The 26,300-nt window shown below is 50.5% G+C and overlaps 1 protein-coding gene and 1 pseudogene across 8 annotated transcripts; one reads left to right on the top strand and one right to left on the bottom strand.

Moving 5' to 3' along the window:
• The first annotated feature begins 1,037 nt into the window (after positions 1-1,037).
• Zbp1 (Z-DNA binding protein 1) lies at positions 1,038-12,836 on the top strand. Of its 8 annotated transcripts, none has more exons than XM_052184441.1 (11): positions 1,038-1,249; positions 3,011-3,250; positions 4,128-4,295; positions 7,181-7,348; positions 7,538-7,648; positions 8,198-8,233; positions 8,975-9,178; positions 10,132-10,347; positions 10,851-10,946; positions 11,536-11,712; positions 12,282-12,836. In XM_052184441.1, exons 1-10 carry the CDS (start codon positions 1,216-1,218, stop codon positions 11,709-11,711), a joined length of 1,449 nt encoding a protein of 482 aa, XP_052040401.1. In that variant the 5' UTR covers positions 1,038-1,215; the 3' UTR covers position 11,712; positions 12,282-12,836. The 8 variants fall into 8 exon arrangements, with proteins under 8 accessions (XP_052040401.1, XP_052040400.1, XP_052040399.1 ...); XM_052184440.1 differs by having other exon boundaries at positions 4,128-4,316; positions 7,541-7,648; XM_052184439.1 differs by having other exon boundaries at positions 4,128-4,316.
• A 9,219-nt stretch (positions 12,837-22,055) lies between these two features.
• Positions 22,056-23,060, bottom strand: LOC127684721 (glyceraldehyde-3-phosphate dehydrogenase-like; annotated as a pseudogene).
• Positions 23,061-26,300: the final 3,240 nt, after the last annotated feature.

Below are 26,300 nucleotides of genomic sequence, written 5' to 3'. Positions count from 1 at the left end.
AAGAAAGGGGGGGGAAGGATCTGAAGAAAGAAGTGAGGCCGGCAGGCATGTCCTGAAACCCTGCCACGTCTGGAGCCACCTTGGCTAGGGACCAAGCAAGACCCCCATCAAGACGCCGTTATGAACAGGTGCCACCTAGTGGTCAGTCTCCAAATGGCGCCCCTAGGGAACCTGGGCAGTATCCCTCTACAAGGCCTTTTGAGAGTTCATTTAAAAGCGACCTTATTTATTTTGGGTGGCAACAGGCAGTACAGTTCCTGTTTTTCTTGGCTGGTTCTGCAGGCCCTGTTTCTCCTCTCTGGAAGTCATAAAAATCACATGGAAATGTTAAAGTTTTCCCATGCACAGACCCATCCTGAGCTGTGTGGACCCGGCCTGGCCAGTGACCTTTTCAGGCTCTGTAAGGTGACACTGACCAGGACCTGGCCCCTGCTGGTTGCTTTGCAGACAGCTTGCAGGCACATCACCTCCTCCTGGTCTCCAATGACTGATCCCGTCTTGCCCTGTGTGCCAGTGACCTGCACACCAGACAGGTTCAGAGGTCCCAAGACCATGGCCTCTGCACTCACCCCACCCCCACCCTGTAGCTGGGACCCAGATTCTGGGATTATTGTGGGCTGAGTGGTGGGCACGAGGCCATCTCTGTGAGCCTCGATCCTCTCTCCCAGGAATACGGAACAGAGATATGTCTGAACTGTTCACGGATCACGGAGAATTCATGAATGTGAGAGGAGGGGCTCTTTTTCTAGAGGGTATGTGCATAGATGGTAATAGACCTGCCCTGTGGGCAAGCAGGGGAGGCACGGTGGGTGCCTTTTCCTAGAGCACATCTTCCTCCTCACAGGGACTTTCACAGAGTTCTCTTCAGATCTTGCTCTCCCAGTGGGGGTCGAGGTGGGCAGTCCCACCCCAGAGGCCATGACGCCTCTCTCCTCTGTCACACAGTCACCCAACTCCAGCTTGCTCACCAGCCCGATTTCGACACCCTTTCCTTTCGAGAACCACACCAAAGTTTCGTTTTCTCTTTCTTCAGAAAGTTGGAGGGTGGGGAGGGGATGGAGCCAGATGGGTATTTGTTTCCGGGACGATAGCAGCTGGTGTCTACGAGTCCAAGCAACCACTCTTTCCTGTGGACTCAGAGCCCCAGCTGGGTTGGGACACAGTGCCGGAACCTGGCACACCCTGCCCTGAAGGCGCTCCCAGGCTGCTGTGAGCATGGCAGAGGCTCCCGTTGACCTGAGCACAGGAGGTAAGCTGAACTCTTCCTTCACCACCCTTGGGTTCCCGGTGAGGTTCCTATGGCTCCTAGCTCTTCCCTTGGCCCAGACAGCAGCAGGACTCTGAGGTCACCACAGGGAAGTCAGCTTGCTTCAGGGATCCTGTGTCCCAGATCCTTCAAGCCATCTTACCTCATAGATGAGGTCACCAAGACCTGTGACAGTCCTCGGGCTCGGAACTGTCATTTCGAGAGAGTACTTTGCTTTGCTAAGAAGCTGTGACTTTGATTTTATATTCAAGCTGCCCTAGCTGAATCTTGCTGCAACTGCACACCCTGTCTAGGGGCTTCTGGGCTGTGGGAGGTTGCGGGGTGTGGGGCTGTCTGAGGCGAGGTTGTGATGCTGTGGACAGGATTTAGTTCACTGCTTTTCTTTATCTTCTGAAAATCACTTCTCCCCCCCCCTTTTAAAATTAATCAATTATTTTTATACGCTCCATATTTTATTCCCCACCCTGCCAACCCCTGTCCACCCTCTGACTGTTCTACATCCCCTCCCTCCTTCCCTCCCTCCCGTCTCCACGTGGATGTCCCCAGCCCACCCCACCTGACCTCTAAACTCCCTGGGGCCTCCAGTCTCTTGAGGGTTAGGTACATCATCTCTGAATGAACACAGACCCAGCAGTCCTCTGCTGTATGTGTGTTAGGGGCCTGAAAATCACTTCTTATTTCAGACCTCACAACCAACTAGAAGTGCTTGCTCGAAAGCTACCAGGGAGGGGCCAGGCCAGGTGGCAGGTTCACAGCCAGCAAAGACCAGGAAGTAAGGCTCCCCTGGCTCCCGTGGTTTCCCTTCCCTCCTGACCTTCCCAGCCTTAGCACCTCCAGCCTTCTGGAGCCTTCCCCAGGATTGCTGTGAGTTCCAGGCTAGCCTGAGCTGGACTTTGTCATGAGAGGAAAGAAAGGTAAAAGCAGGCACATGGATAAGGAGAGCAGATCTGCTGAAAAGAGCATGGGGTGGAACTTGGGGACCCTCAGGGTCAGGCACGGAGGCGGCTGGGTAGCTAACAGGTGGAGGGCTCTGGGGGGAAGCCTTCTGGAGTTGGCGGCCGTTTGGAAGATGGCATGGAGACTGGGGTAGCCTGGCAGTGGTGGCACATGCCTCTAATCCCAGCACTTGGGAGGCAGAGGCAGGAGGATTTCTGAGTTCGAGGTCAGCCTGGTCTACAGAGTGAGTTCCAGGACAGCCAGGACTACACAGAGAAACCCTGTCTCGAAGAAGAAAAAAAAAAAAGACTGCGGTAAAAGAGCAGAGCTGGGTTTTCAGGCATGGGCGGAGAAACCCATTTCTCTTCTCTGCTGGGCTCTGAGCTGGTAAAACCCATTCCACCCATGTGGGTGCAGAGCTGGAGTGAAAGTGACTTCCTGGCCAGGCTGGGAGAGGCATTGAGACACCACCGAGGGACTTCAGGGCCACACTCGGTTTGATGCCTCTCCCTCTTGTTCTGTCATCTGAGAGCTGAGGGTTCCTACCTGTTTGGGCTCCATATAGTACATGGGACAGGATGCTTACAACTTTACCACTTGGCCAACCAGACATCCAGCTGTGGGGCCAGAGTCCACCTGACTGACACACCCTTGCCTCTGAGGGGTGTCCTTGCTACTGTCTGCTTGGCCCGGGGCACGGTGCCTTCTCTGCTCTGGGCTCTCTCAGGTCTCTCACGCCCCTGGAGCTTGGGTGCAGGCAGTCCCTGGGGACTAGGTTTGACTCTGTTCTCCGTGTTCCTCCCTGAGACAATCTGGAGCAAAAGATCCTGCAGGTGTTGGGCGATGCCGGCGGCCCTGTGAGGACTGGCCAGCTGCAGAAGAAATGCCAAGTACCCAAGAGAACCCTCAATCAAGTCCTTTACCGCCTGAAGAGGGAGGGCAGAGTTTCCTCCTCAGCCCCTGCGACGTGGTGCTTGGGCGGAGGCGATGCTTCCGGAGAAGGGGCTCCTGCAATCCCTGAGGACGCCACCGCCCAGCCTAGCCTTGGTAATCTGTCATGTAGACAGAGCAGACATCCACCCACCCCATACCTCAAGAGCCATCTTGCAATAGGCAAGCCCAGATTGAGGCTTGGCTTCAAATCTGACCTCGGTTATCCCCTCTCTGTCTCTTGATTTATTCTGGCCAACAGAGCAAAACGTAGAGCTTAGGTGTGCAATACACACCAGCAGTAGTGAAGACACAATCCAGGCAACAGTTACAAGGATAGTGAGGGCTGATGGGTAAGGATTCACTCAGAGCCTTCGGGTGACTTTGACAGCCATCGAGCAGAAGGGACCCACAGTTCCAAGCGCCGATGCTGCCCCCAGAATCTTCATTCAGCCTCCAGATAGAGGCCGAAAAGGAAGCAGCCTCAGGACCTCAGCAGACAGCATCTGTGTGGCCCCAAGCAGACAGGAAGCCATGGGACCCAGCCCCATGTGCTGCCCCCAGTTCTCCTGAGAAACTGTTCCCTGTGTTTGGTGGAGCAGGGCTCCTGTCTCCAACAGACACATGATTCTTCCATAATGAGATGGAGGTGCAGCTTCAGAGAGCCCCAGCCTGTAGCTCAGGGCACCCCATGGGCCTCCCCAGACCACAGAGTCTCCTCGGGAGTATCAGAGGCCAGACTCACTGTTAGAAGAGAGAGGCTCTACATGGTGAGACATGGGCTCTGACACCCGCCCCTGTGCCCATCTGAGCCAGCTTCTAGGGTGAGCGCCTCATTCTCTTGGTCTCCAGATGACCACTAGAACCAACATGACCCAATATGGGCTTCTGACAGACCATCGCCATGTCCCTCAGCTTCATAAGTGTCCCAGGTGGTGGGCAGAGGCAAGCCCAGTACCATCTTCCCACTAAGAGACTGCCTCCTACCTTGCAGATGAAAAAATATTAAAACTCCTGGAGGCACAGGGGCCCCAGAGGGCTCTGCATATCGCCAAGGCTCTGGGAATGACGACGGCCAAAGAAGTGAACCCGCTCCTGTACTCCATGAGGAGTAAGCACCTTCTGAGTTATGACAGACAGACGTGGAGCATCTACCGCTCAGGTCAGGAAGGCCAAAAGATAGGTATGAGAGGTCAAAGTCAGTTTGGGGAGGTCAGGGGTCAAGGGTCAGGTTGGGAAGGTCAGGTTTCAGGTCAGGAAGGTCAAGGATCAGGATTAGGTCACATAGGGTCAGGTTGAAAAAAAAATCAAGGATAAGGTTTAGATGCTGTAGGACCAGATTTGTTTGTTTGTTTGCTTGGTTTTGGATTTTCTTTTTGATTCGTGTATTTTACTTTATGTGTAGAATGTATTGCCTGCATGTATGTGCACCACATGCATGCAGCACCTGCAGATAGGCTAGAAGAGGGAGCTGATCTTCTGGCTGGAATTGGAGTTATAGAGAGCTGTGAGCCACCGTGCAGGTGCTGAGCCCTGGATCCTCTAGAAGAGCAGCCAGTGCCCTAACCACTCAGCCACCTTTCCAGCCTTCTGGTCAGATTTTACTGATATACCCTTAAGGGAGGTGTTCTGGGAGGGAGGGTTGCTGTTGGGATTAAGGAGGGAGGGCCAACCAGCTGCTGGTCTTGGCTGGTATGGGCCTGCCTGCCTCATTCACAGTGCCCATGGGGTTTCCAGCTATTGGAGGAAGCATGATCCATCTGAATCGTTAATGAAGTCAGTGGAACCCATCAAAACATATATGTAGAGGAATTTTAGTCCAGAAACATGGGTGCTCTGACAAGGGATCACATCCAAAGACCTTCTAGGTCTTTGTGATTCAGCTGGAATGCAGACACGCCCTTAGTGAACACCTTTAATCCCTTCCGATGTAGGTAAATTTAGTTTGTAGGACACAGCCATGTTTGAAAGTGACATCTAACTGAGAGGCGTACCAAGTGACAAATCAGGGAAAGATTTGACAGAACGAGCCAGAGATAGAATACACCCAACACTCAGGAGAAAAGGGAGAGAGGCTGGGCTGAGTCAGTTGGGAGTCAGTGCGGTTAGGGCAGGGCAGTGGAGCTGAGTTCCTTCCCGAGTTCATGCAGTCCAGTGCAGGTCAGCAGAGGCGCTGCAGCCAGAGAATGAGGAGGAGCCAGGGGATTGGAACAAACTGCCAGAGTTAGTTTGAGGCCAAGCAGAGCAGTTCAGTGAGAGAAGCCAGACTCAAATCTGTCAGCTTGGAGAGGAGTTTTGAGTCAGAATAGCTGAGTTGAACCAGCTGTCCTGAGTTCAGAAAGAACTAGAAGGGGTGAGCTTACTCAGCAGCAAGCCTTTGAGACAGCAATTACATCTGGCAAATAAAATTTACATTTACACATAGGAGGTTTCTTCTAGCCATCTCTGGGGAGACAGGGTCCTGGGGTTCAACAGAGAGGGTTCTGGAGGCTTCTGAGGGCTGAGACAGAGATAGTCTGGATGGAGGGGCACACCGGAATTGCTCACACTGGACACAGGGGTAATGACTCTGTGAACACTTTGTCCAACTCCGGGGTTTTAGTCACTTAAAGAAAGCCGGAATTACAGTGCAGGGCTCTCATCCCAGCATTTAGGAGGCAGAGGAAGAAGAACTTCAAGTTCAAAGCACAAAACTCCCCCACAAAACTCAAGTGCAAAACAAATAAATAAGATTGTTTCAGGAGAGGGCTGGGCTGGACTGGCATAGAAGCCTGGGTAGCCACAGGGTACCCAGGGGCAGCCGTTCCAGCTCTGAGCCCTGGTGCTCTCGGGAACCACCCCAAAGCGTTCTTTTTTAAATGTATTTTCTTCTTTTTCTTGTTTTGTGAAACAGTCTTACCACGTAGCCCTGGCTGTCATAGTACTCTCACCATGTAGACCAAGCTGGCCTTGAACCCACGGAGATCTGCTTGCTTCTGCCTACTAAATTCTGGGATGAAAGGTGTGCACCACCACACCTGGAAAAATATCTTTTAAATCCAGTAAAAGAAATGAACATTAAAGAATGCGTATCTAAACTGCCCCAGCCCAAGCATACTCATTTTTACAGAAACATTGTTAGAAAGTTTCATAGTTTTCTTTCTTTTCTTTCTTTCTTTATTTCTTTCTTTCGTTCTTTCTTCCTTCTTTCCTCCCTCCCCCTCTCTCCCTCTCTCCCTCCCCCTCCGTCCCTCTCCCCTCCCCCCCTCTCTCTCCCTCCCCCCTATCTCTGATAACCTCATGTAGCTGAGATGGCCTTGAACCCCTGATCTTCCTACCTCCACCTCCCAAGTGTTGGGGTTACATGTGTCTTGTCACCATGCTGGGCTACTTTAATTTATGAAGAAAGGAGTTCACAGAGTTGCACGAACTTCCAACTGCAGCAGACATGTGTCCCTGTGGCACACGGTGCAGGCGCTGGGCTCAACTGGTGTGAGCTCGTCTCTGTCTCTGTCTGTCTCTGTCTCTGTCTGTCTCTGTCTCTGTCTGTCTCTGTCTCTGTCTCTCTCAAGGTTCTCCGCTTTTGGAGGAATAGTGACACCGTGGACAGCAGCTTTCAAACAAAAGGTTATATCGTAAATCTTCAATAATATCATTAGAGCTCAACAAACCATACGGGGCACTTTCTAGCTATTGCTGAAGTGAGAGGAGTCCTGGGCTCAGCACCGAGGACTCTGCAGGGCTCTGGCAACTGGAACAGGGTAGGGAGAGAGTGGGTGTCTCCACCACCCTCCCAGAGAGCCACTGTGACTAGGGCACACAGGTAAAGTGCCCGCCCGCCCGCCCGCAGCAGGGATTTCAGGAGAGGCTCCCACCGTGTCCATCACCCAAGGAAGGAAAGCCGTGGCCGCTGGCAGGCAGCTCCCAAATCTCACCTTGCACCCCCTTTCTCGGGGTCCCAGGATGGGGTCTGGGCTCATGTGTCAGCTCCCAGAGAAGTTCGAGGCTGTTGATAGAAGGCCCCCTCTGTGGTCGAGACAAAGAACTCAATGGAATATTCTCCTGTAGCTCAGCCTGGAGTCAGACAAGAGTCCCCCCAGATTATTTATCAGCAAAATCCCATCAACATGATCTGCCAGCAAGGGGCCAACAGCCAGATCTCCATTGTCAAGTCCGAAGATATCCAGATTGGCCACGGCAATGTGATGTTAAGGCAGATAACCTGTGGCGAGTCAGGTAAGAGGAGGGTCCTGCTGGGGGTGGGGGGCGAAGGGGGTCCCCCAAGGAGGAAGCAACCGCCTCAGGCAGGACCTTTCTCAGAGTGAGACCAAGGGTCACACCTTACCTGCACCCCTGTAAATGTTGCTACTTCTCAGTGAGATCAAACCCTTTTGTATGAGAATAATTCAGCTCCCTCTCTCTCAGCAGGACGTGGTGAGAGAGTCCTGCAGTCCTCTGCCCTGAACCCATTTCTGTCTCTCAAATTATGTCATGAAAAGTTGGGGTCATCTTACACTCAGTGGCTTATCTACATATGTATGTATGTATATATGTATATGTATATGTATGTATGTATGTGTGTGTATGTATATATGTATGTATCTACCTATCTACCTACATATCAGCCTAAGTGTGTGTGTTTGTGTGTGTAGGAATTTGTATATATGTGTATGTTTGTGTGACTGTGTGTATGAGCATGTTTGTGTGTGCATGTATGTGTGTTTGTATGTGCATATATGTGTGTTTGTGCATGCATTTATGTGTGTGTGCATGTATGTGTGTTTGTATGTACATGTATGTTTGTGTGTGCATGTACGTGTGGTTTGTGTGTACATGCATGTATGTGTTTGTGTGTGCAAGTATGTGTGTGTTTGTATGTGTGTGTTTGTGTGTGCATGCATGTGTGTGTTTGTGTGTATATGCATGTGTGTTTGTTTATGCGTGCATGTGTGTTTGTGTGTGTATGCATGTGTGTTTGTGTGACTGTGTGTGTGTTTGTGTGTGTGTGTGTGTGTATTTACTGGAGCCCATTCAGAACCAGAGGATGATGTCAGGTGTCCTGTTCTGTCACACCCCATCCAGCAGGGTCTCTCACTGAACCTGAAGCAAGACTTGCAGACAGTAAGTCCCGCAATCCCCCAGCCTCAGTATCCCCCAGCACTCTGGGTGCAGGTGCATGCAGCCAGGCCTGGTGTTTTGCATGGGTGCTGGGATCCAAACCCAAGTCCTGTGCTTGCAGGGCAATGCTCTTACCATTCCCAGCCATCCCCCAGCCTCAGCATCCTGGTTTAGGTGCACATTGGTGCTGTCCAGGGAGTGTTTTCTCTGTAATTTAATATGGCTTAGAGGGGCTGGGACCACCTCACACTCTGGCCCTGTCACCCATGCATGAGGGCTTTATCAGTCCCAAACCCAGGTTCTTCCCACCATGCCCTCAGGAGGAATCTGTTCTGCTGCAGGCCCACCTCCCCCAGCGTGACTCCCCTGGTTTTGGTGGCCCTCCTGTCCGACTCTTTTACTTAGGGATGTTAAGCAGCTCACCAGTTTTCAGACTCAAATGTGTTTGAAAGTTCCTGTGTTCCTTTAATTTGAACATCATAAAAGTGAGACTAAAAACCAACTCCTGAGAAATAAACACGGTCAGTGCCCTTCTCAAGAGGGATGGAGGACATATTCTCCCTCAGGGGCCTTTCTTTTGATGGGGTCAAAGGCTGAGGAGACCCAGCAGGCCGGTGCCCCAACAATGCCCTGAGCCTCCGCTGAGAATTCAGACTTCCCGACTTCAGCTGCTCCTGGTACCCGAGCCTGAGAAATGAGCGATCTGTTGTCTCTAGCAAAATCTCAATTCACTGCCCCTCCCAGGTCCCCGGACCCCTCATCATGTCCCTCTACCTGTGCCAGAGGACGGTTCCGCTCAGGCCACGCCTCCTGGTGCCCACGGAGCTCAGCACATCCACATGGACAAGACCATACTCCGACGCGTGCAGCTCGGCCACGGCAACGAGATGAGCCTCGTGGGGGACCCAGGGAAACACGCCGCTTATAGCTTTTCTGGCAGCCCCCCAGGTATGGGGGCCTCCGTCACCCCACAATATCTAGAAAGGACCCAGAAGCCAGAGTCTTTGCCAGGACAGAACCATGAAAAAACTCACTTCTGTCCTGAGGGGTATCCCTGCATAGCACCAGAGTTTAGATCTAGCACTCGGGGTCCCCAGGCTCCCAGCACCCACAGCACCCACGTGACATCAGTCAGCACCTACACGTGGAGGCCGAGTGGGAGGAGCCAGGTCACAGGGTGGGCGGAGGCCTGGATGGTGACCTAAGGAAAGAGAGAGGGAAGCCAGAAGCAAGGTGTCCTGGTGGTACAGCCACTCGAGGACCCTGCCAGAGAGGCCTGCCTGCAACTGTAGATTCTTAGATGAGGTCTCAGGGGGACTAGAAGTGTCTTCAGAGAGAAATCGGTCAGGAAGGCAGGGTGTAGCAGCGGGACCAGCAAACAGGACTCTAGCCTTCCCTTCCTCGACAGTTCCTTAGAGTGAAGGGAACCTATGTGTACGTGGTTGGGAAAGCTGGCCATGGACATTTCCTGACTTTAGAGTGTGAAGATGGAGAGGAGACAGCAGAGCTCAGGGGATGCTGAGGCGAGGCTGGGGATGGGAGAGAAAAGGTGTGGACCCTAGCAGGACAGCATGTCCTTCCTCTGCCGTCTGCCACCTGGGAACTGGTCACAGAGAAGATGGAAGGCTCCAGAGGCCCAGAAGAAGATGCTGAGCCCAGCGTGGCTTTGCTGAGCCCAGGGCAGGGGGCGGGGGTGGGGGGATGGTTTGGTGATGGTTTCCGGTCCAGTGGGGCACGTGCCGGGACACGAGGTAGGGTGGCTAGGCAAAAGCTATGTGCCAGATCTGCAAGGTTACCCTCTAATGCGAGCACGAGGGTGGCTCAGCCAGGTCGGGTGCGCATGCCAGGTCCCCCTGCAAATCGCTCGCTTCTCCTGGCTTCTCTCTTTGCTTTACTTGAAGTGTCAACCACCACTGCCGACCCAGAGACTTCATTCCACATGCAAACACCTGAGCCAGGCCCTCACCCTGAGGGAGACACAGACCAGACAGTCCACATCAAATCCTGCCTGCTCGAGGACGCCGCCATCGGTAACAGCAACAAGATGACCATCCACCCTAGGTCAGAGGGTGGAGTCGTGGTGTCTGGGGAGAGCAAAGAGACGAAGGAAGAGACAGGTGAGCCCGGGGACCTGGTGTCTGTGTGTGCCCGACCTCGTTCACGCATCCTGCCTTCAAGCATCAAGGCCTGGTGCAAGGACACAAGGGTCTGGAGACCAAAGCCAGCGTGTAGCTCCAGGGCGCAGGGGGACACAGGTATAGACACCGAGGTACTAAGGAGCCGCAGAAGGGCTCGGCGCAGGACCGAAGCAGAGACGTTTTGGATTTGGAGTAAGAGAATCGTACATAGTCCTACATATGGACAGTTAGAATTAGCACGGAGAGACCAGGGTGTCTGGATGTCAGGTGGATACGGTATTCCAATGGTGAAGTGCCCTGTGGCTCGCACAGTGGGGACAGGCCACGAGTGTCGTGGGTCACAGTCACCAGGCCCAGGCAAGGAAACTTTTAGGGAGCCATTATGGCTGCTCCCAGAGAGGACATTGTGAGCCCTGCCATCAAAGAAGCTCCGCAAGAGAACCTGAATAAGGAGCCAACAGGAAACTACGACAAATCCGCAGGTGTAAAAATGGCGGGTGCCAAGGCCCTGAGAGAGACGAGAAGTGGCACAAGGCGGGAGTCTGGAAGCAGGAGGGGCTCAGGAGTCCAAGGCCTCGGTGGGTACCTGCCCAGCCCTTTCGGAGCCTGAAGGCATGTGCGAAATGTCTCCATCTTATCCGAAAGGAGCTGGGAGACATTTGAGGTGTGCGCAGAGGTGTGTGGTGTAGTATTTAAGTCTTCCTTGGCCAGCAGGATAGCTTGGTGGGTGTACACACTTGCTGCAGTCTGATGAGGTGAGTTCGAGTCCCCACAGCCCACATGGTGGAAGGAGAGAGCTAACTCCTTCCCGTTGTCATCTGACAGACACACAGACACAGACACACAGACACATAGGTCTCCCATAGGACAGTTTGGAAACAAAGTCCTGGAGTGCATGAGCAAGCAGAAAAGGAAGGGGAGGGGAGAGGAGGGGGGGAAGGAAGGGGAGAGGAGGGGAGGGGAAGGAAGGGGAGGGGAGGGGAAGGAAGGGGAGGGGAGGGGAGAGGAGGGGAGGGGAGAGGAGGGGAGGGGAAGGAAGGGGAGGGGAGGGGAAGGAAGAGGAGGGGAAGGGAAGGGAGGGAGGGGAGAGGAGGGAAACAAATGTGCTTGCAGAGCAAACACTCCAGTGGAGCCCACAGGATGCCTTCCTTTTCTCCCTACCCCCAGGTTCAAGCTCTGAAGCCACGCCACCCAGAAGCTGCCTGCACACACCCAGTGACTCCATGCTGCCCACCTCTGAGCTGAGAGGTATGGCTCTGTCAGACAGCAGCCCCCAGACCACAGAACCTGTGCTTAGAGAGGGTGAAGTCCAGGACACAGAAAGCCTTCAGACACAGGACTGAGGTGAGGCACGAGGTGGCGAGGGCACAGGTGCAGGCAGAGAGGCCTGTGGGGCTTCTGGTGGATGCACACAGGGTCTGGATGAGATTTTGTTGTGATTTAGGTGTGACATTCTCCCTGGAAAGTCCCAAGTGTTGGCAGCTTGGTCCTGCACTGGCTCCAAGATCATCCACACACCAGTCTCTAGATGGGTTCGCTGTCTAACGAGGATATTGGGTCAGGGTGGAGACTTTGGGAGGGCAAAGAAAATGAGTCACTGAAGACATCAGGGTCTTACGTGGTCCAGACTGGCTTTGATCTTCTTTGTCGCCAAGAATGACCTTGAATTTCTGATCTCCTGGCCTCCAGTTCCTGAGTGCTGGATCAGAGATATGTATGACCATATAGGCATGTTCCAGTGTATGAGACGCCAAGGATGAAACTTCATGTATGCAGGGCTTCATGCATGGTGCAGAAGGCTACCAGTGCAGGGCTTCATGCATGTCACACAAGGGCCACCAGTGCAGCCCCGTCCCAGCTTGGGCCCTGCCCCTTCCAGTCTCTTCAGTCATCTCTTCTTCTTGTCTTTCCAGAAAGCAATGGAGTTGTGGGACCAGAGGCTGATCCCTCTGCTACCATGAGCCAAACAACCTTCCCTGCCTCAAAATAACCAACCAACCATATGAGCCAGTTCTGCCACTCCCGGGTGCCCGCCAGAGGGAAAAGTCAACACAGAGAGAGCTCTGCACATCCCTGTAGACTATGGTCCTGTTCCCAGCAGCTAATAAATGGAACCGACCTTGCTGCCCAGCAGTAAAAGAATTGGGTGAATTGGAGTGTGCACACAGCCAGGAAAAATACTGAGGTTGTCACTGGCTGGAAGAGGATGCGACAAGAGATCACATGTTAAATGAATGAAAGCCATCTTAGAAAGACAAGGGCCACATTTTCTCTTTTGCGGCTCCTAGACTTTAGAGTCATAAAATCATATGCACAGTTGTGACATGAAAGTACATGTGACATTCCCAGCCAGGGAATGAAGGGACCAAAGGAGGATGGGGAGGAGAGGCGGCATCACAGCCGAGGGGTCTAAAGGCCAAGAGGGATCACGATCGATCAATCGATCGATTGATCGAGTAGGGGTCAGGGCCGCGGGTTGGGGTGGGGCTTCGGGGGAGGGGAGGGTCACTGCCGAATGCACTGTACTTTTGTATAAAGGTGTACCTCTGAAACCCAAGCTAGTGTTTCCTTTGGCTAACGAGCATCGATCCACTCAGAAAACAGGTTTAAAGAATTAAATCAGGGGCAGCAGAGATGGCTCAGAAGTAACGGCGCCTGCCCCTCAAGCCCCATCCAGGGAAGTCTACTGCGCCCAGCTGATTCCCTGCACAAAACTGAGGGACTCATTAGTCCCGCTGTGAGGCAAGGAGGCATCGTCTTAAGGAGAGCGCCTCACTAGACCCCGAACCTGCCCACGTGACCAGGATTCACGCACCACGACCTTCTTGGCATCAAAACCCATCCAACCCAGGGTGCTTGGTCACGGCGGCCTGAGTGAGCAAGACTGTTGGCCCACTCTCTTTTCTCTCAGTGTCCACCAGATCCACTTGACCTCTCAGGAACCTTCCCTTCTAGCTCTGATCTCACTGGATTCCTTGGCTGAACTTCCAGAGAGATAATGGTTCCCACGCCTTAACCCTGTAGGAATGATTGGCTGGCCCATGTGTCAATCAACCAGCCTTGGCCAGTCAACAGGCAGGAATCATTTACTGTATGCCAAATATGGCCTTGGTGACTTGACGTGGTCATTGGCTGTAGGGGGCGTGGTCACTGACGCTTCCCAAAACCTTGGGGTTCTGAGAGCGGGAAGGGCAGTGGAGCTTTGAAGATGGAGGCAAAAGAGGAAGAATTGGCTCGCTAGGAAGGCGGCTGCTGAGTGGAACCAAGTGCCTCTTAGTGCCTGCACGGCCTGTGCGTCCTCCCAGCGCCAAGCACACTCCCTTTGCTCCGCCTCTCCTGTGAGGGGCAGGCTGCTGTACCTAGAAGCTATGTCCCCGGGTCCGTCGGTCTTGGTGTGTGTGCTGGCGCAGCGTGCACAGGGTCTCAGAAGGCTCCCCAGCCTTAGCCACGCCTAAGAAGGGTCTTGGGCACCCAGACAACACTCCAGTGGGATGGCCTGCTCCTGCAGGAGTGCTGGGATGTGGTGCCTGGTTCTGGTTCCAGCTACTCCTGAATCAGAGACTAATCCCGCACCTGTCTGTTAGAAAAGCCAATGGTTCTTAGCGCTGAAGCTGACACAGCCAGTGCAGCGCGTTCTCTCTTTCCCACACACCCATGACCTCTCCTGTTTACCAGAAGCTTCTGAGCACAGAGAGACCCCGTGCCTTTGAAGCCTCTGGCCACCTTTATCCATTCCTTGCACTATTGTTTCCAACTACACTGCTCTCTCCAGCCCCACCCACCCATTATACTCTCTCCAGCCCCACCCACCCATTATACTCTCTCTGGCCCCACCCACCCTGCATGCTCTCCCCTCCCCCCCTGCACCACCCACCCCACTAGCTCTCTTCTGGCCCTACCCAACCCACAAGCTCTCTCTTGTCCCACCCACCCAACATACTCTCTTTCGGCCCCACCTACCCTGCAAGCTCTCTTCCGGCCCCACCTACCCTGCATGCTCTTTCCGGCCCAGCCCACCGTGCATGCTCTCCCCGGCCCCACCCACCGTGCATGCTCTCTCACGGCCCCACCCACCCTGCATGCTCTCCCCGGCCCCGCCCACCCTGAATGCTCTCTCCAACCTCCATTGACCCCACAAGCTCTCTCCTCCTTGCTGTCCACTCCTCCAGCCAGGCTTGCCACTCACCTCCACAGAGAAGCAGACTGGCTTGTTGATGACAGAAAGTTGCGATGTGTGTGCCTGCACAAGGGACAAGCTGTAGCTCGTAAGTTGGAGTGTTTCAGGCTTAGGTCTTGCTTCAGAAATATGTGCATCCAGGGCTCTGGCTGACCCAGACCCGCCCACCACCTCCCCACCCCCCCTTCATTCTGCTTCTCTCTGGACTGGTAAAGATGGCTCCTGGCCCCAGTACGGCTGCCCGTGCAGGGAGACTGCCTTCCTAATAGTGAAGGGTGCATATGACAGCTTTGATTTCCTTCTCCACACAGCTGAAAGCCACCCATGGGCCACAGCAATAGGACACTTTCTTGATTGGCCGCTATGGCCACAGAAGCCAAGACTGGGGGAGGGTGGAGGGCAGGGGTGGGCATCCAGGAAAGAGGTGCTGCGCATATAAGAGCCTCAGGAGCCACTGGGTGGAGAGACCGCAGCTCACAGCCTCGTTTCCCCACTCTCAATCCCCGGGGCCCCTGGGGCCCTTGAGTGCTGCACTGCGGCCTGGGGCTGCAGAGAGGGAATCGAGGCCTCGGCTGTGCTGGGGAGCTGAGGACTCGAGTTCTGGTCTCTGAGGTCAGGTGAGGGAGGAGTCTGAGACCCCAAGGTGCTCTGTACAGCAGACACAACCTGACTAGGGCATGAAGCCCAGAGGAAGACAACAGAGATGAGGGGCACTTGGAGAGGCAAGAAAGCCAAGATCAAAGGAATCGGAGATGGAAGTCGGTGGGCGAAGGAGTCGAGGCCAGCCTGGGTTATACAAGTCTCAACCACAAGCCTGCAAACGTGTTCCCCGGAAGCTGGGCCATCGGGCACGCTGTGGGCCCGGATCCCGGGCCATGGCACAGTCTTCTTGGTCACAGCGGTGTGTTGCAGCCTGGAGAGCACGTTGCCTTGGGGTATCCCATTGTCAACAAAAGCTAAGTTCGGCCTGGCTGGCTCGCCCAGTCGCCTTCCTTCCCCACCCAGCTGAAAGCCAGGGGCGAGCTCAGAACCGGCCAGAGGTCCACGGTTAAGCGGCCATGTCTACGGGGAGCAAACTGCAGCTCCCGAGCTTGCCCAAGCAGAGGCCTCGCTGCCCAGCGCTGTTTCCCCCTCTGCAATTAATTTCTCATAAATGCGCTGATAAAGCTCTGCGTGGCTAATGGAGGCTGGAGGTGAAGGGCAAAGCCGTCTCTCAGGAGAGGAAATTAACGAGGCGCCATTAAAAGCAGGAAGTGATTGAGTCAGCGGTCCTCACCTCTCCAGCTCACCTGCCTCTCCCTCAGGGTGAGGAGAGAGCTTGGCCTTTGGATGGGGGATGTGGATCCACACCCCCTGAGTACTGTGTGTTCAGCAAACACTGGAAGCGAGAATAGAGAAGGGGACCGCGGAGTTCATCCCGGATCTTGTCGCCTTGGGGAACATAGATACAATCAAGGATCCCAGGGGGCCTAGGATACCGGGCTTCAGGAATAGCTGTATCCAGACACGCAATCTATATGTCCAGCCTTCATCTTCAACGGCTCGCTTTCCGTGCGACTGCCAGCCACCTAGAGCAGGGCCTCACCTGTTAGCAGAGACTTCAAGTAGAAAAACACCAGGAAAATGTCTCCCAGAGAGCTCTGATTGGTTGGGAACAGGTCACATGATGATTCTTGAACCAACCATGATTCCTGTGGCACCAAATTCACCCCCTGGTAAATTTGAGAGGTGAGGTTTCCTTGTGAAATGTGTCCCAGGAAAGAGGGAACCAATTTTAGGCTGACAGAAACCAGGGCCTATTCCAGCTACAGATGCGGATGTTTCTAGAGGCCCTCGGGATATAGAAAAAGGGTTTTGTTTTGTTTTTTTTCTGAGACAAGGTTTCTCTGTGTAGCCCTGACTGTACTGGAACTCACTCTGTAGACCAGGCTGGCCTCGAACTCAGAAATCAGCCTGTGTCTGCCTCCCCAGCTGGGACTTACAGGCGTGGGCCACCACTGCCCAGCTCAGACAAAGTTTCTTAGAGGAAAGGGAAAACGTCTTTACTTGAAAGTAGTGGGGATGTGAGGTACTCTGAGCAGTGGCAACGATGCAGGCTCGGCTGAGGCCTCCCCGTGGGTCTGGGCTTCAGGCTAGATGCTCAGAGGGTCAGCAGCCCTACAGTGAGACAACAGAGGCCAAAGACAGAGTAGCTCAGAGAACAGCTTCCTGGACCGGGCCCTCTCTCTGTCTCTGACGCTTCGGGGCTCTCTTGTGTATCTTCTGCAGAACTCTGGGCGTTGTGATGACAGACCAGACATTTGGGGGAGGGTTTGCTTTCCACACAGGCACTTGTGCCTGCTAGGCGTGTACTCTGATTTTCAACTGAAGTTTTACACTGGGCTGCATGCACAGTGGGGCGGTGGGGACGAGTGGCCCGAACATTGCAGAAATCTCTAGTCCCCTTAGAGTATTTCTTTAAAAAGGCATTTTCAGGAAAAATTCGAAATATGAAGGGCAGAGGTATTAGAAAGAGGAAGGACAGAGGGTGCCGTGGATTCTGAGCTGTTACGCCAGCCCCCTTGGGGGAGATTAACAGAATGCCCAGGGGGCAAGATGGGAGCCTGTGTGTCACAGTGCAGAAGAGGAAACATTTTCAGTGTGGCATAAGGGCTGGAAGCGATGAGTCACAAAAGGTTTGTCAGACAGTCTCCTGGATACTGGAACTGCCATCTCCACAAAGCCTAGACTCACCTTCGGGAAGAGAGTCTCAGTGAGATTTGCCTAGGTCAGGTTGACCTGGGAGCATGTCCATAGGGGATTGCCTTGGAAGTTAATGGAAGTCGCAGTCCACTGTGGGCAGCGCCGTTCCCTAAACATGGCGACTTGAACCGGGTAAGAGCAGAGACATTTGAGCACAAGCAAGCAATCACACGTCCACTTCTCCCGCCCTTGGCTGTGGTTGTGATGTCACCATCGCTTCCGGTCTCTGCCTTGGCTTTCCCACAAAGATGGACTACAGTCTGGAATGGTAAGAGGAATAAATCCTCTTTCCTCCTAAGTTGCTTTCAGGGTGCCTTGTCGTAGCACAGAAACCAAACTAGATAAGCTGGTCAAGTTTTACTTGTAAGGTAGATATCAATGAGTGAGGGTGGAGATGTGTGTGTGTGTGTGTGTGTGTGTGCCTGAGTGTACACACATGGGAAAAGTTTCTAAGGGCTTAGGTTTCTAGGTCTCTTATGCACAAAGTGTGGAAAGATGGAAACTTGTGAATTATATTTTAAAAGTTATTTTATTTCTCCAATTGGGAAACTGTGGGTTTCTAGAGGGAAATAGTCTACCCTGAGATTGGTTCAAAGATCAGCATGTGTCCCATGCTTAATCAATCAGAGCTCTTGGAGGGACATTTCCCAACAGTATTCTACTTAGAGAAGTGTCTCTGCTCTTCAGCTCTTCAGGACAACTCAGGCCTGGGTTGGGTACACCACACAACCAGAGATGAGGAAGAGTGGGGGCTGGGGGATGGCTTGGTGATCAAAAGCACCTGTTGCTTCTGTAAAGAACTGGAATCTACAACCCAGCACCCGCATGTCTTCTAAGAACCATCCATTACTCCAGTTCCAGGGGAGCCTGTGACCTCTGACCTCTGCTGGCATCAGGTATGCATATGATGTACAGACATACATGCAGGCAAAGCATGCATACACAGAAACTAAAATAAACCGTCATTTAGAAAAGACTTTAGAGCCAGGCGGTGGTGGCGCACACCTGTAATCCCAGAACTCTGGGAGGCAGAGGCAGGTGGATTTCTGAGTTCAAGGCCAGATTGGTCTACAGAGTGAGTTCCAGGACAGCCAGGGCTATACAGAGAACCCTGTCTCAGAAAAACAACAACAACAACAACAACAACAACAACAACAAAAAACCAAACCCAAAAACAAAAAACAAAAAAGAAAAGACTTTAGACTATATATATATATATATATATATATATATATATATACACACATGGTTATGCATGAGAAAGTTCTGGAATTCAAATGGTGTAGGATGGCTCCACAGACACACGGTGCCACGTGCTTCCATGCTCTGTGCCCCTGCTATGCTCCTGGCCTAGGAAGAGTCTGGAGCAGAGGGAAGGTGCTGTGTGGGAAGGCAGGTGCTATGTGAAGAATCAGAAAGGTAGTTGTTGAGGTGACAGTGGGAATGTAGGGAGACAGGCATGGGGTTTATTCGTTTGTTGACTTGTATAAACTAGCGTCACCTGGTAAGAGAATGCCTCAACTGAGGAACCGCCTCCACCAGACTGGCCTGCAGGCAAGCCTGTGGGGCGTTCTCTTTCCTGGTGATTGGTGTAGTGTACATGTGTGTCTTAGTCAGGGTTTCTATTCCTGCACAAACATCATGACCAAGAAGCTAGTTGAGGAGGAAAAGGTTTATTCAGCTTACACTTCCACATTGCTGTTCATCACCAAAGGAAGTCAGGACTGGAACTCAAGCAGGTCAGGAAGCAGGAGCTGATGCAGAGGCCATGGAGGGATGTTTCTTACTAGCTTGCTTCCCCTGGCTTGCTCAGCCTGCTCTCTTATAGAACCCAAGAGCACCAGCCCAAAGGTGGAACCACCCACAAGGGGCCCTCCCACCTTGATCACTAATTGAGAAAATGCCCCACAGCTGGATCTCATGGAGACATTTCCCCAAGGGAGGCTCCTTTCTCTGTGATAACTCCACCCTGTGTCAAGTTGACATACAACACCAGCCAATACAATGTGTTTGTTATTTTTTATAAAAAAATAAAATAAAAGATGAAACAAACCCATCACATCAAAGTTGAACAAGGCAAATAAACAAAAAAAAATTGCCCCAAGAGAAGGCACAAAAATCACTCGTTTACCCAGACGTGAGTCCCACAAAGATACTAACCCGGAAGCCATAATACATACGCAGAGGCCCTGGTGCAGACCGCAGTCCGCACTGCCCTTGCTGCTTCAGTGTCTGTGAGCTCAGAGGAGCTTTGCCCAGTTTAGTTGGAGGGCCTTGCTCTTACTGCGTCCACATCTGCATCCCCTCTGGCTCTTACATATTCAGCCTCATCTCTCACGGGGTTCCTTGAGCTCTGACAAGAGGGATTGAGGGTGGTGTCCCATTTAGGGCTGTGTGTTCCGAGGTCTCTCCATCTCTGCATACTTCCTGGCTGTGGGTCTGTGTTTGTTCCCATTGCTGCAGGAGGAAGCTTCTCAGGTGACGGCCAAGTAAGACACGGATCTACGAGTGTGACAGAGTGTCCTTAGGAGTCATTTTATTAATGCCTATTTTTAGACCACTAGTATTTGGTTTTACCCTAGTTCTTTGAGCTTTCTAAGCTCTAATCCTTGGTCACCCAAGCAATGTGGAGTGGGTCTTATTTATTTATTTGTTTGTTTGTTTGTTTGTTTATTATATATGACTACACTGTAGCTGTCTTCAGCCACACCAGAAGACGGAGTCAGATCTCATTACCGATGGTTGCAAGCCACCATGTGGTTTCTGGGATTTGAACTCAGGACCTTCGGAAGAACAGTCAGTGCTCTTACCCGCTGAGCCATCTCTCCAGCCCATGGAGTGGGTCTTAAGTCAAATCAGACATTGGTCACTCTCACAAGCTTTGTGCCACTGTTGCCCTAACATAATTTGTAGGCAGGGTAGATTGTAGATCAAAGGTTCTGTGGTTGGGTTCATGTTTTTGTAGCTTGCAGAGTACCTTCCCATACCAAAGACTAGAGCATGGGGGTAAAAAATGTATATAGACAAAAAAATGTATATAGACACCAGTTTGACCTCTCCATGGTCAGTGAGTTGTGTGGGTGTTATCTTCAGCAATGGGGCCTTGCTGTCAGTTTGTGAAGAGCAACCTAATAGTCTTGGCAACGGGCTAGGTTGTTTGGGGTACGGGTGGGGGTGGGAGGTTTATTGGACATCTTTGACCAACAACTCAATTGGGTGTAACCCCAGTTTTGGTACTGGAAGCTTCATGTAATGATAAAAGATGGCCAATTGGGACTCTGTGCCCCCTTCATTATTTGAAGACTTTGTTAGGATCTCTTCATATATTTCAGAAAGTTTCCACAGCACTGGGTTTCCATACCACCCCTCAAACACCCCTTAGCTCTACCTGGCTCTCCCCACATTCCCTCCCTCAACCCACCTCCCATCCCCCTCCCCACCTGCCCCCAGTCCTCCCATAAAATCTATCCTATTTCCCCCTCCCAGGGAGATCCGTGTGTCTCATGGTTCCTTCCTCTACTCAAAACCTCTCTGAGTCTATGAGTTGGAGATTGGTGTCTTAGGGTTTCTATTGCTGTGAAGAGACACTATGGCCACTCAACTCTTATAAAGGAGAAAGTCCAATTGGGCGCTGGCTTACAGTTCAGAGGTTTAAGTCCATTATCATCATGGCGGGAAGCATGGCAGGGCGCAGGCAGACATGGAGAGGCAGCCAGGAGTTCTTCATCTGGATTCGGCAACAGGAAAAGAGAGAGGGCCACTAGGACTGTCTTGAGCCTCTAAAACTTCACAGCCCACCACCAGTGACGCACTTCCTCCAACAAGGCCACACCTACTCCAACAAGAACATACCTCCGAATAGTCCCACCCCCTGTGTGCCTATGGGGGCCATTTTCATTCCAATCACCAGACTTGCTTGTCATTTATTTAATGGCTAATATCCACATACAAGCAGATACCTCACACAGGATGATTTTTTTTCTAGCTCCATCCATTTGGCTGCAAATTTCATGATGTCATTTTTTTTTTAAACAGCTGAGTAATACTCCATTGTGTAAACGTACCACATTTTCTTTACCCATTCTTCTGTTGAGGAACATCTAGGTTGTTTCCCGTGTCTGTCTGTTATAAATAGAGCAGCACTGAACACGGCTGAGTGAGTGCCCTTGTAGTAGGATAGAGCCTCCTTTGGGTATATGCCCAAGAGTGGTATAGCTGGGTCTCGAGATATATCAATTCTCATCTTTCTGAGAAACTGCCACACTGATTTCCATAGTGGCTGTATAAGTCTGCACTCCCATCAGCAATGGAGGAGTGTTCCCCTTGCTCCACATCCTCACCAGCACATACTGCCGCTTGAGTTTTTGATCTGGTATAAGATGGAATAGGAGTTGTTTTGATTTGCATTTGCCCAACAGCTAAGGGTATTGAACATTCCTTTGGGTTTTTTGTTTGTTTGTTTGTTTTTGTTTTGTTTTTGTTGTTGTTGTTTGTTGTTTTGTTTTGTTTTTTAAAGCCATTTGAGTTTCCACTATTGAGAATTCAGTTTAGATCTATGCCACATTTTTCTGTGGATGCATCCAACTTTATTGATGGTATTCAAGAGAGTAGACAGGGCTCCCTAGGCCCCTCCTGTTATTATGGGGGTCTGGGATGAAAGTTGTGAGGGAGATGCTCAGTGTCGGGGGGGCCCAGTTGGGACAGAGACTCCAGGGTAACTGAGGGCCTCTCTCTTGCTCTCTTGCTGGGGTGGGTGGTCCAGGGCTTCTTACTCCTGGGAGGCCATGTAGGCCATGAGGTCCACCACCCTGTTGCTGTAGCCATATTCAATGTCATACCAGGAAATGAGCTTTACAAAGTTGTCATTGAGAGCAATGCAAGCCCCAGCATCAAAGGTGGAAGAGTGGGAGTTGCTGTTGAAGTTGCAGGAGACAACCTGCTCCTCAGTGTAGTCCAGGATGCCCTTTAGTGGGCCCTCAGATGCCTGCCTCACCACCTTCTTCATATCATCATACTTGGCGGGTTTCTCCAGGCAGCATGTCAGATTCATAGCAGATACATTGGGGGTAGGAACAGGGAAGACCGTGCCAGTGAGCTTCCCATTCAGCTCTGGGATGACCTTGCCCACAGCCTTGGCAGCACCAGTGGATGCAGGGATGATGCTCTGGACAGCCCCACGGCCATCATGCCACAGCTTCCCAGAGGGGCCATCCACAGTCTTCTGAGTGGCAGTGATGGCATGGATGGCTGTCATGAGCCCTTCCACGATGCCAACGTTGTCATGGATGACCTCGGCCAGGGGAGCTAAGCAGTTGGGGGTGCAGGATGCATTGCTGACAATCTTGAGTGAGTTGTCATATTTCTCGTAGTTCACACCCATCAAAAGATGGGGGCATCAGCAGAAGGGTGGATATGATGACCCTTTTGGCCCCACTCTTCAAGTGGGCCCCGGCCTTCTCCATGGTGGTAAAGACACCAGTAGACTCCACAACATAGTTAGCACCAGCATTGCCCCATTTGATGTTAGCAGGATTCGCTCCTGGAAGATGGTGATGGGCTTCCCGTTGATGACAAGCTTCTCATTCTCAGCCTTGACTGTGCCGTTGAATTTGCCATGGGAGGAGTCAGACTGGAACATGTAGACCATGTAGATGAGGTCAATGAAAGGGTTGTTGTTGGCAACAATCTCCATTTTGCCAAATGCAGAGCAGAAGGCAGCCCTGGTAACCAGGCACCCAATATGGCCAAATCAGTTCACACCAACCTTCACCATTTTGTGTACAGGACGAGGCTGGCACTGTACAAGAAGATGCGATTGTCTCTGGAGCAGGAAGGAGCAGAGAGCCTATGCCCCATTTTTAATTGGATTATTTGTTGTTTTTTGATATCTAGTTTCTTGAGTTCTTTAATATAGAATTATAGTTCTATAATATAGTTCAGATATTAACTCCCTATCAGATATGGAATTAGTAAGAAATCTTTCCCACTCTGTAAGCTACTGCTTTGTCCAGATGTTGGTATCCTTTGCAATGAGGATGCTTTTTAGTTTCATGAAGTCCCCTTTATTAGTTATTGATCTTAGTGCCTGATATATCGGTGTTCTATTCAGTCTCCTGTACCAATGCATTCAAGGCTTTTCTCCACTTTATCTTCTACCAGGTTTGGTGTATCTGGCTTTGTGTTTAGGTCTTTGATGCATTTGGAGTTGAGTTTTATGCAGAATAATAAATATGGATCTATTTGTGTTCTACCTTGATCCACACCGTCTGCTTAACCTACTGTCCTTTTTCCATTGTGCATTTTTTGCTTCTTTGTCAAAAGTCCAATGTCCATAGGTGTGTGGACTTATGTCTGGGTCTTCAATTAAGTTCCATTGATCAGTATGTCTGTTTTTATGCCAATGCCATGCAGTTTGTATTATTATAGCTCTGTAGTATAATTTGAGATCAGAGATGATGATACCTCTATCAATTCTTTCGTTATTCATGATTGCTTTAGCTATGCTGGATTTTTTGCGTTTCAGTGTGAAAGCTGAACCTTTCCAGTTTTGAGAACTTGGGATTTTGATGAAGATTACATTGAATCTATAGAGTGCTTTTGTAGGATGGCCGTTTGTCAATTTTAATGCTACTCATCCATGAGCATGGGAGATCTTTCCATCTTCTGAGGTCTTCTTCGATTTCATTCTTCAATGTCTTGAAGTTTTTATTATACAAATCTTTCACTTCCTTGGTTAGAGTTAACCTAAGATATTTTTCTTTCTTTTCTTTTCCTCTTTCTTTCTTTCTTTTCTTTCTTTCTTTCTTTCTTTCTTTCTTTCTTTCTTTCTTTCTTTCTTTCTTTCTTTCTTTTGAGGCTATCGTGAAAGGCGTTGTTTCCCTGATTTCTTTCTCAGGCCATTTGTCATTTGTATAGAGGAAGACTACTCATTTCAGTGTGTTAATTTTGTATTCTGCTATTTTGCTGAGAGTGTTTTTCAACTGTAGAAGCTTCCTGGTGAGGTTCTTATGGTTATTTATGTGTAAAGTCATACCATCTGCAGATAAAGATACTTTGACTTCTCCCTTTCTCCTTTTCAGTTGTCTGACTGCTATAGCTAAGAATTCAAATACTATATTGAATAGATATCGGGAGAGTGGACAACCTTAACTTGTTCCTTTTTTTTTTTTTCCAGAGACAGGGTTTCTCTGTGTAGCCCTGCTGGCTGTCCTAGAACTCACTCGGTAGACCAGGCTGGCCTCGAACTCAGAAATCTGCATGCCTCTGCCTCCCAAGTGCTGGGATTAAAGGCGTGCACCACCACCGCCCGGCTCTTGTTTCTGATTTTAGTGGAATTGCTTTGTGTTTCTCTTCATTTAAGATGATGTTGGCTATAAGCTTGCTGTAAATCACCTTTATCATATTGAGGTCTGTCTCTTGTATCTCTTAACTCTCCAGTACTTTTTATCAGGAAGGGGTGTTAGATTTTGTCTAAAGGTTTTCTATATCTAATGAGATGATCATGTAGTTTTTGTCTTTCAGTGTGTTTATGTGGTGGGTTACATTTATTGTTTATTGCATATTGAACTGTCCTTGCATCTCTGGGATGAAGCCTACTTGATCATGGCGGAAAATATTTTTGATGCATTCTTGGACTCTGAAAGTATTTTGTTATAAACTTTTGCATCGTATCGAGAAGAAGATTAATCTGTAATTTTCTTTCTTTGTTGGGTCTTTGTGTGATTTAGATAGCAAAGTAACTATGCCCCTTAAAACAAACTGGGCAATATTCCTTCTGTTTATATTTTGCAAAATAATTTGAAGAGTATTGGCATTAATTCCTTCTTGAATTCTGTGCTGACATCCATCGGACTCTGGGTTTTGAGGGGGGTTTGTTGGTTGATACACTTTTAATTACTGTTTCCATTTCACTAGGTGTAGTGGCTATTCCTAGTTGTCAACTTGACTATATCTGGAATGAACTACAGTCTAGAATTGGAAGGCTCACCTATGATCCTAATTTGGAGGCTCAGAGATATAAGTTTCTGACCTGGATCTTTGCATGGAGACCTTGAAGCATAGTGGCTAAGACAAGGAGATCTCACACGCCTTTAATCTGGGCCACACCCTCTGCTGGAGACCTACAGCCTTTAATCTGGGCTACACCCTCTGCTGGAGATATATAAGGACATTGGAAGAAGGAAGATTCTCTCTCACTCTTCCTTGCCTGCTGGCTTCGTGGGACTGAGAAACTGCTAGATCCTTGGACTTCCATCCACAGCTGCTGATGATAATTGTTGGGGAGTTGGACTACAGACTGTAAGTCATTGACAAATTTCCTAACTATATAAAGACTATCCATAAATTCTGTGACTCTAGAGAACCCGAACTAATACAGAAGTTGGTACCGGGAGTGGTTCTAGAGGAGCAGAAGTATAAGGATGAATATTTCAAAATTTTGGAGTTGGTTGGTTCATCCAATAGCACCTTCAACTACTGAAACTTCTCCAGATTCTCTCCCTCCTGGGAGCTCGGAGAATATTGAACACCCGTGGATGAAACTATATCTCAAGCTTAAAGAAGCTAATGCCTTTGATTATCTTGATGAATTAGGTGATTCAGTGGTATACAATACTTTCTCCAAGTTGGGGAAAAAGCCAGTTGGCTGGTTGCTCTTAGCATCTCGGGAAAAAACAATGAAGGAAAGGAAGTTGTGTGATAAAATTGAAGAACTCCAGACTCAAGTAAACAATCTAAAAGTTGCTAAGTGTGCCCTTGAAGAGAACCTACTCTCTAGCAGCCATAGAGCTCAAGTAGCAGAAAATCAAACTGAAGCCCTCATTATAAGGTTGGCTGAATTACAGCGAAAATTTAAGTCTCAACCTCAGAAGGTGTCAGCAGTTAAAGTAAGGGCATTAATTGGCAAAGAATGGGATCCTATAACTTGGGATGGGGATGTGTGGGAAGACCCTGTTGAAATTGAGAATTTTGAATCTTCAGATTTTCAAGAATTTGCTCCACCTGAAGAAGTAGT

This window comes from Apodemus sylvaticus, chromosome 5, assembly GCF_947179515.1.
Source record: "Apodemus sylvaticus chromosome 5, mApoSyl1.1, whole genome shotgun sequence".
Classification (NCBI taxonomy): Eukaryota; Metazoa; Chordata; class Mammalia; order Rodentia; family Muridae; genus Apodemus; species Apodemus sylvaticus.
Note: the sequence above shows the minus strand (reverse complement) of the source record. Positions and strands in the feature narration are given on the sequence as shown.

Excerpts from the sequence above, each read along its gene's own strand:
- Zbp1 (XM_052184439.1), top strand. The coding sequence starts at position 1,216 with ATGGCAGAGGCTCCCGTTGACCTGAGCACAGGAG. Across the intron at positions 3,251-4,127 it reads CACCGCCCAGCCTAGCCTTG|ATGAAAAAATATTAAAACTC; the intron begins GTAATCTGTCAT and ends CCTACCTTGCAG. Across the intron at positions 9,179-10,131 it reads CTTTTCTGGCAGCCCCCCAG|TGTCAACCACCACTGCCGAC; the intron begins GTATGGGGGCCT and ends CTTTACTTGAAG.